The sequence below is a fragment of the Ostrinia nubilalis genome, chromosome 3, assembly GCF_963855985.1.
Source record: "Ostrinia nubilalis chromosome 3, ilOstNubi1.1, whole genome shotgun sequence".
Taxonomy (NCBI): Eukaryota; Metazoa; Arthropoda; class Insecta; order Lepidoptera; family Crambidae; genus Ostrinia; species Ostrinia nubilalis.
Window position 1 is genome coordinate 5,297,872 of NC_087090.1, and position 10,168 is coordinate 5,308,039.

General features: G+C 39.6%; 2 protein-coding genes across 2 annotated transcripts in view; both read right to left on the reverse strand.

Annotated features, from left to right (window-relative positions):
- Positions 1-1,284, reverse strand: part of LOC135088144 (uncharacterized) — a 78,832-nt gene extending 77,548 nt beyond the window's left edge. The window contains exon 1 of the mRNA XM_063983027.1: positions 1,177-1,284. Coding sequence (XP_063839097.1) covers positions 1,177-1,236 — 60 coding nt within the window. The 5' untranslated portion in view covers positions 1,237-1,284. The remainder of the gene's footprint in view (positions 1-1,176) is intronic.
- Positions 1,285-1,443: 159 nt separating this feature from the next.
- Positions 1,444-8,859, reverse strand: LOC135087682 (uncharacterized). The gene is made up of 2 exons (XM_063982427.1): positions 8,420-8,859; positions 1,444-3,374 (listed from the first exon to the last, which is right to left on the reverse strand). The coding sequence occupies exons 1-2, from the start codon at positions 8,428-8,430 to the stop codon at positions 1,688-1,690; spliced, it is 1,698 nt and encodes a 565-aa protein (XP_063838497.1). The 5' UTR covers positions 8,431-8,859; the 3' UTR covers positions 1,444-1,687.
- Positions 8,860-10,168: the final 1,309 nt, after the last annotated feature.

The window sequence follows — 10,168 nt, forward strand, 5'->3', positions numbered from 1 at the left end:
ATTACGATCGCAATTTTAAACGTTATTATCTCATACATTTGGGGACATGTTGGCTTAAGCTCTATCATTGCAAAATGGACTTAATGCTGAGTTGAGTGTGATCGATTTTGGGTTGATGTCTAGTTGAGGGTATCTTAAGTTGTGTTCGGTAGTTAGTAGTTTAGATGGTGCTTAAGAGGTTATGTTGCTTCGAAATATAATTAGGCATATGTGCCACTACGAGGCGGAATGAGCCGCCCGCCCTATAATGTAATAATTGTTCTCTAATCTCCTTCGAAATATAACTATTTATAGGTACGAGTGACTGTTTCAAACCAGAGGGTAAGTACATATTCCTTAGTTTCAATTTGAATGTATTGATTTAACCCACGCAATGTATTTATAAAGTTATAACTGTTATTCAAATAATAAATAATACCTATTTGTCTCAAGAATTCCACGCGGATTGAGAAAATCGCAATAAAATGTATCTAACACTTTTCAAATTATTAAAAAGTTATTTAACTTATAAACTGCGATAACCGTTGAATACAATTATGTCAATCTTATATTTTCGTAAATGTTTATGTTGATTTTAACGTTTTAAACATGAGTTATTTTAGACATAGGTAACATTAATTTGTCAAATCAAAACTTTATTATTTTACTAATTTTATATCATTTAAATTTAAATAATTCAGTACATTAATAAAACCGTTTGACTTTATTACTTACTTAACAATCAAAATTTACTGAAACTAGGCATTTGTAGCTTTTTGACGTTATTCAAAGACCCTTTTGCTTCAAATCAATCACAAAGTTTTAAAATCAATAACAAAGTTATTAAATAATAATCCGGAGTTTCCTTAAATACAGTATTCTCATATTTAATGTCTGAGTAACAAAGTTAAGTTTTGAACGTCCTCAAACTTTACTCGCATCTTCAAGGTTACTTGTTGGAAAGTTCAACCGCAAAATGAGTAGAATTTTGCCAAGTAAATCTAAAACCTAAATAGTGAAACAGTTTTATCGGCACAAAACATTTAAAAGTAGAAAACTACGTCTCACACAGTCGTATGAGTGTAAGTCTCGGCGTCGAAAGCCACTCGAGTCCACTTGACTGCAAAACTTTACTAAAATTAGAAATTACCGTAGAGTTTATTTTGGGAATATTAAGTATTGTAAAGTTATTCTTACCGCACGTCCTTGGGCAGAAGCGCAAAGCGCGATCGCTAAAAGCGCTACAGAGCACAACATCACGACCGGGCGGCGCTACGGCGTAGCGTACTCGTCCGTCACCCTCGAGCGCCGTAGCGTGACTGCCGCTACGTCGCGTGCTACGGTGCCTACGTACGACACCCGCTCGGACCTTCGTCCTACATTATGTAAACAAAGTATTTGACAATAACATGGAAGTAACGATAAATACGTTAGCTGCGATCGGAGGATCGAAAAAAAACCGAATATACTTATAAAAGATTTAATTAGAAATTAGAAAATTACATGAAATACTTATAATTAAAACAAGATGAGACCTAATCGAAGTATGATTATGGAATGATAAAATAATGAACTACAGTTTTTAGGAAAATGTCGATTGACGTCACTTTCACTAATTGCACTTCGGACCATTGCACTAATGTAGGGCAGCAAGTCAGCGATCTTCATACTGGGCGACAGCGTAATTCCTCCCCCCTTAGAACGGCAACTATTTTATCACGTTGAGTGAAAATGTTGCCGGGATCGCGTCATGATGTTGCTGATCTCCGGAAGGTGCTGGATGCTCTTCCTTCTTCTTAGTCTGGCTATCTTTCCTTTTCTTGTTGAAGCGCCGGAATGCGATGAAGATTGCAAGTATACTCGCAGCAAGCAGTATCACATAAAATGGGATGGTTGTGTGATATACGTCGAGTGGGATGTCGGTGATATTGATCGGGGCTTCCATAGTGATCTTGTCCTGGAGTCTGTGTAGTCCTTGCAGGTCAATGGAGTTCAAGTTGATGTGGGATGCTATCCTGATTTGCTTCTCCGTGTCAGATGGGATTTCTGTCAGCTTCAGAGGTTGTCCTCTTATTTCGTCGTTGTCATTGGTGATGGTGAACTCTGTAGTTTTAAGATGACAGCCAACGGGAATCGTGATGAGGTAGCTTCCTTGAAGTGTGGTGTAGTCTCGTCTCCCGCAGAGGAGTTGGACTTTGCTGGGTTGTGGAAAAGATAAGACGTAGTGTTGGTCGTCCAACTTTTCCATGGCTTCTTTCTTCAGGGTGACCGTAGAGAATTCGCAATTTTCTTTCAGGATCTGGTTGACGATGAGCTCGTTGATGCAATCAGGTTTGCTGCGTAGCTGGTGGTGAGTAGCGTCTCCACAGAGATACCAGTTGCTGAGCTTCGGACATTCTGTCTCTATGTACATGAATGAAATCTCGTTTGTTGCTAGGAAAGGATAGGTCGGGATTAGGGCCTGATTATTTCTATTAGGGACTATGGATAGATGATAGAAGCTATATATTTCCCTGGATACTATTGGGAATTTATATATGAAAACTATCTGATTATCAGTATAGTATGAGCCTGGTTTAATGACATCATAATATTGCCTAAGTTCAAGATTTAATACTTGTTCATTTCCATAGATATTTTTAAGTTTAATTATCATAGATCTAAGAGTGTCCACATCGATCATAGAGTGGTGTGTGCTTGATGCACGGATAAAAGCTAAACTATTTTCTAACCTAATTAGTTCCTGAGCAAGGTCTTCAACGTTTTCGCTTATTATAATTAAGAGTTGAGCAAGTCTGGCATATTTAACTAAACTATTTTCGTTGTATACATTGCTTTTCAATATTAATTCAATAGTTGTATTAATTTTATTCTGGTTATCTACAATTTGTGTCAAAATTTTGTCATGTTCGGATATCCATTCCTTATTAATGCTAATATGATTATTAAGTTCCGAGACAATTTTATCTTGGTTACTTTTAAGAAGATTAATGGCTTTATTGTATTTTATGGCATCAGAATGGTCCAGATTACCAGTTATGCTTTTTATAACGGATCCAAGGCCATCTACAATACCTCTTTTAACGCGGTTGGGTTCTAATGATTTTAATTGTACTGATACTTTGCCAAGCTTCTCAGTTAAATAGTCAATTTGAGTCTCATAAAGTAAGTGTGTATCGTTAATAAGTCGGGACTTGTAACTCGTCAGTTGGGTTTGTAGGGAGTCGACTTTTTCTTGGATGAGGTCAAGTTGAACATATTGTATAAATGTATGATGGTGAGTGGTCAATCTCATGGGTCCAAGTTTGTGGGGTAGTAGTCCTGGTCCGTCAGCCAAGCTCTCAAGTTTTATCTCTTGAGACCGAGTGATCCGAAGGATCATTCCTAGTAGTATCCTGTAACAAATTAGCTGTTTTAGGGATACGTTTCAAGCGGTTTTTAGCTATGGGACCGCGTTTTTTTGATGTGTAAATATGAATGGGCAAATCTGCTAATACTGTATCCTGAGTGTAGCGAGGGGCTACCTTTTGACGTTCAGCTAAAGGATTTTTAATAAAAATTTGTTGCTCGGGAGCATATTGTACTTCAGGTTCCCGGTTTTTATTTCTGTTCTCTATAATGGCTGTTCTGTCTACTAGGGATTTGTTGTTAACTATATCGTAAACTATCTTCATTCGATCCCTATGATTCTGAAGGTATTGCTGTAAAAGGTGCTCAGTTATGTCGATATTTAGACAGTCTCTAGCGTCAAAATGTCCAGTAAGTAAGTCAAATGGTCTGCATTTTGTGAAACTATGTATGGAAGAATTGTAAGCTATAAGCGCATATGGCAAAAGGTTCACAACGGGTTCGTCCTTGTGCTGTAGTTTCAGGAGTCTTAGATGTTCTAGGAGAGTCAGGTGAAATCTCTCAATGTTACCATTATCGTTAGGGGAATGGGCTAAGATTCTATGGTGGTTGATCTTGTGCAGTCTAGTAAATTCTAAGAATAACTGATTGGTGAATTCAGTACCATTATCAGTTATTAACGTCACGGGCACTCCGTGGTGAGTACAATATTGCAATAAAGCCTGTAGTATACTGAGGGCAGTACCGTCACGCAAATGGTATGCTTGACCGTATTTAGTAAAGACATCTATAAAGGTGACATATTTTTCACTTTGTACAGTGAACAGGTCCATATGAACTATTTCAAAGGGTTTAGTTGCAGGAGGCACAAGATTAAATTGAGGTCTAATAGGATTTCGGTCGTATTTGCCTTGACCACAGATGGTACATTCGTTAATAAATTTAGTGATTTGGTCCTTCATCTTGGGCCAGTAATATTTTTGGGATAAGGACAAATAACATTCATTGATGCCACGATGGTTAGTTTTGCCATCATGATAGTGACGAATTATCTCCTGCTGGCGGAGATATTCCTTGACATTTTCTATTTCTGATTTAGTTAGTACTAGGTTCATTGAAGAGCCCTTAAATTTGTCCTGTATTATGGGGATAATGGAGTACATTGCGAGAGCGGGGCTAATGAGAAGTCCTGTCTTAACTTTGGGGTTGACGTATTCCTTAATAGCATTTACTAAGTCCTCTTCCAAGTTTGTTTCTGATAGCTGTATACTTGTTCGTGTGTGTGTGTCAAATGGTTTGGTCACAGTGGGTTTTCGTTTAACATCATTAACTATAGTGAGATGTATTTGCCTGTTGAATTTATTCAGGGGTTCGTCAGTTATCGGGATTTCTAGTATCGGGTGTTCGTGGCTAGTATGTACAGTCTCAGTGGAAGAGTTAGGTTTAGAGAGGGCTACCTCGGTCGGGTTGCCTAATAGGGAATTAAGTTCGTCAATTTCTTCCATTAATGATCTAGTGTCGCCTAGATGAATTTCTATTCGTGACAAAGCATCGGCATTGGTGTTAATTTTGCCTTTCTTGTATTGCACTGTGAAGTCGTATTCGCTCAGTCTCAGTCGCCATCTAGTAAGACGTGAATTTGGTTCTTTTAAATTCATCATCCACTCAAGAGGCTTGTGGTCAGTCAGTATCCTAAATTTTCTACCAAATAGGTAGGGCCTAAAATATTTCGTAGCCCACACTATGGCCAAGAGTTCTTTCTCGATTGTGCTATAGTTAATTTCGCTATCATTTAGTGTTCGAGAAGCGTAGCACACAGGTTTATCAGATCCTATAGGACCTTGGGATAATATGGCTCCAATAGCCACGTTTGAAGCGTCTGTTGTAAGGTTGAACTCTTTAGTAAAGTCAGGATATTGAAGAATGGGATCATTGGTGAGAAGAGTCTTGCATTTCTCAAAGCAATTTACGTATTCGGGAGTGAGTAGTATTTTTCTACCCTTTTTTAGACATTGAGTCAGAGGTTTGGTGGTACGTGCAAAATCGGGAATGAATTTTCGGTAGTAACCGAGAAGTCCAAGGAATTGTTTAATTTCCTTAGTGGTTTTCGGGATTGGATATTTTTGTATAGCGGAGATCTTGTCAGGGTTTGGTTTAACACCGTCCCTGCTGATTACATGGCCAAGGTAAGCTGTTTCAAGCTTCAAGAACTCCGATTTGTCCATCTGAATTTTAAAGTTGGACTCTCGAAGTCTTTGAAATACTTTTTCCAGGTTTACCATGTGTTCCTGGAGGGATGTGCTATAGACAATAATGTCATCGAGATACACTAGGCAAATATCGTTTTGGAGGCCTCTGAGGACGTTATCCATCACTCGCTGGAATGTGGATGGAGAATTTTTAAGTCCCATGGGCATTCGAAGGAATTCAAAATGTCCATGCTCGACATTGAAGGCCGTTTTAGAAATATCCTGGGGATCCATCTCCACTTGGTAGAAGCCGCTGGCCAGGTCAAGTGTGGTGAAATACTGGCATTTCCCTAGCTTGTCCAAGACGTCATTGATATTGGGTATGGGATATTTGTCGTCAATTGTCTTTTCGTTCAGTTTGCGAAAGTCAACCACGAGTCGCCATTTCTGTTTGCCGGACGCATCTATTTTCTTGGGCACCACCCAGATGGGTGAGCTCCAGGCTGAGTCGGAGGGTCTGATGATGCCCTGTTCCAACATCTTTCCTATCTGAGTCTTAACTTCCTCTCGATGAACAAAAGGATATCGATAGTTCTTAGCGTGCACAGGGACCTCGTCGGTGGTCCTGATCCGGTGTTTAATCTTATTTGTGAATGTTAATTGCTCACCGTCAATATAAAAAACGTCCGGGTAGCGAGAGCAAAGAGTAATTAAGTTGGCTTTTTCCTCTTCGTTCAAATGCTCGGTACGTAAGCGCGAAATGACGTCATCAGCGCGCGACGTTGGTTGTTGAGTGCGAGTGCACTCGATATTAAATAATTCAGCGTGCGCGGGGCTATCAAGTGAGAATATTATATCGTTCGCCGTGGTGTTTTCTATTTCTAAGTAGCCACGGTTATTAGAGACGGTTGTAAGGCACTCGTGAATGATGCAGTTACAAATTATCTGTTCCGGGATGAGTGCTTCGCCGTTAGCCAAATCTAAGGGAACCTTAATTATTTTAGAGGACATTGCTGGAATAATATCCTCGTAAAGGTTCACGTTCCGTGAATTGTACATATGAATAGGGTTTGAGGCAAAACGGGTCAAAAGTTGGCTTTCTTTTAGATCTATTCGAGCTTCCCATTTACTTAATAAATCTAGGCCGATAAGACCGTCGAAGTAATCATGAAACCGATATACAAATAGCTTCATATTATTTTTATCAAAAAACTCAGGAAAACACGGCAACGTTATAGAGTAATTATTTCTACTAGTTGCGTGTATGTTTGTCACTTCAAACGGATCAAAGTTTAAGGGATAATTAGCAAAGTATTGCTGAACAGCTTCGGGACTTATGAAGGATTGGTTTGCACCTGTGTCTATTAATAGTTTAAGAGGAGGATGAGCTATTTGAATGTACGGAAGTTGCCTCTGTGTTTGAAGATTAACTTCTATCTTTGCTTTTTTAATGTCGTAATCTCCTGAAAATCCTGCTCAGCATGGCTAGTACTTGGCTGTGGTTGATTTTCATCAGTCGTCTGGTATTCGTCAGTCGAATTATAATAAATTAATTCGGGAGTAGACTCGGGTAAGTCGCTAGTATAATAATCGCAATAGTAATTGTAAACTGGGTCATGATAAAGGTCGTAGTTGTTGTAATATGAGTAGCCGTCGTCGTTTGTCAAACATTCGTTCACATTCATTTCTCGGCTTTTAAAATAGTTTGTTGGAGGTGGGTTCCCTGACTTAGTCCAGTCATGTCCAGTCAACATTTGGGAATGCGGCAGTGTCCTTGGGGTGAAACGTTGGACACCACTCATAGGTTGAGGGGCTTGAAACTGTGGTTGATTGTTTCGGGGTGGAAGGCGAAACATATTACTGCGAGGGTTGTAATTAGGAGGTGGAGCACTAAACATCCTCTGAGTATTCGTTGGGATACGCATGTTAGGTGCGCCTGGTGCTGGGAGTTTGAAGGGTTGAGGCGGAGGCCTCATGGGCTGTTGTCCTACGGGAACAGGCCAGTTGGGCACTGGCATCGGGAGATTATGCCGTGGTGGCGGAACAAATGAAGGCAGGGGTTGTGTTGCCACTTTAGGGGTGGCATGAGTCTTATTGGGTTCGTTACGTTGTTGGAGATACATTATATTGAGTTCCTCCTGGACGTATTCCAGGGCTTTCTCTATTGTAGGAGGGCGCATACAGCGTATACGGGATCCCAGGGGCTCTTTGAGTCCACGAACGTATGCCTGCATGGTGACCTTTTTATAAAGATCCCTTTTAGCCTGTACAGTCGTAGGTACTGTCTCGTGTAAAGTCACGTAAGTCATTATCGTACTGAATAAAGTTTGGCAATGATCGTAAAATTCTTGCGGCGTCTTGTTACTTTGAGTGGCTAAAGAGAGGTCATTGTACAGAGCCGTTTCGTCCCGTTGATCGGAAAAGTTATTGATAAGGGCAGTACGAATACCTAACCAACTATCAGGTATCCCGTTGGAATTGATTGTGCATGCAGCGGGTCCTGTTATTTTATTCAATATGCCATTTATTAAGCAAAGATTGGAAAATTCGCTGCCTGGGGTGTTACTCAAATATTTTACTGCTAACTGATCACAAACGTTAATGAACCTTGTCAGAACGTTGGGATTCCCATCGAAATCCGGGACTAGGCGGAGGGCCTTGAATATCGTGTCTGGTTCGTGAGACATTTCGTCAAACGAGTTATTTAAACTTTGATTTAAATCTATATTTCTACTATTATCTAATTGACACTGGCGAGCCTGACGGGATTCAGACTCGCGGAGACTATTGGCTCTAGGGTGATAAATCTTGAAGTTGTAAGATTAACACACAAAGGATAATATAAGGATCTAAAACACTATGATAAAAGGAAAGCAACACGAGATCAATTCAAGTGTACTCACATATATTTCATTCTGGTTCTCTCCGTGAATCGAGTTCTGGATTCTCCTCCTGGTCTGCAGCAGGTCCGTAGATTCAGGATACTCGTTGATGGAATCTTGACAGCTTCCCGGGCGACTCGCGACGCGATTTAGAAAGATCTACTCTCGCGAACCGGCCCGCGAGTATCCTACCGACTGCGCCAAATACGTTAGCTGCGATCGGAGGATCGAAAAAAAACCGAATATACTTATAAAAGATTTAATTAGAAATTAGAAAATTACATGAAATACTTATAATTAAAACAAGATGAGACCTAATCGAAGTATGATTATGGAATGATAAAATAATGAACTACAGTTTTTAGGAAAATGTCGATTGACGTCACTTTCACTAATTGCACTTCGGACCATTGCACTAATGTAGGGCAGCAAGTCAGCGATCTTCATACTGGGCGACAGCGTAATTCGATCGACCTTTTTGTATGTTTGCTATGAAATTTGTATTGGAAGGTCAAGGAGAAAAGTTGTAAACTATAACCCTTGACTTTGCATAAAACATTAGATGTCAAGGTAACGCTAGTAACGAATAACTAATGTTTCTATTTAAGTATCAATTATATGACTTAATACAATTCAAATTGGTCATTTTACAAAATAAGACTTAAGGAAATGTCAGCAAGTTTCCCCATACCACTTGTCTACGAGCTCAAAGTTGTATCAAATTGGCGCGCTTAGCTGCGGTGTCCCGCTACAAGCAACTTTAATTTGAATATTGAATGTGTATTCAATGTGCAAAATAGGACTACGCAAATCCCTAAGCAATAATAATATGTAAAAATGTACGGGACGGGTTAGGACCGTTATAGGCTTGAGTTTTTTCAGCGCATTTTACGCTCGTTTTGGTGTGAATATTTCGAGATTTAATAAAGCGATTACGAGTGTAAACACGTACGTTTTACGTTTGCACGAAATTCTAGCTATTAGCGATTAAGCACTCTATCCGATTCGAATCTAAGAAATGCGATAACACTTCGATTCATACTTTGTATCGACCGCGACATCTAGAATAGAAGAGATTATTATTTTGACACATAAAAATAAGCAATAAGTTGAAAACAAAGTCAAATGCATGCCCAACACAGATTGGCTCTAGCGAGCATTAATAGGTTAAAGTCTAGAAGAAAAACTGAATAAGCAGCTAGAGAAATTGCGTAACAGCATTACAGGAATTCTGATCTGATGTAACGCGTAACCTTGGCAATACACGCACTTGCACGCCCATGGAAAATCGGGCATATTTATGGGAAGCAAAAACGCAAATGTGTAACCGTCCTAAGGGCAAGATTGACACATGTCGCAGCTGTAATTGATGGCCACGCAAAATAGCATTCGCCAACATGTTTACACGCCAAACGTGGGCGGGTCAGAAACGGGGGTAATCGGAAATGTTTTAGTTTCGAATTTATTTGACTCGACTATTGCTATCTGTTTTGATTGATGACTTGTTTTGTAATCGTGGCAGTTATGTATTACGATTCTCAAAGCTATCGGAGAGTATTAGAGGGTCCCTTGAGTTCACAAATTATTGTAAGCTGCTTCTCATTACAGAGAAAGTGATGAATTAAAAGGCATGGTAAAATTATCAGAAAAAATTACGAATTGTTGTCTACTCTACTCGGCTTGGTCGTTCATGTACCGGTAGTTGCAACAATTCGAATCCCACTCGGGGTAAAAGTGAAAATGGACGTACCTATAGTAATTATTTATGCA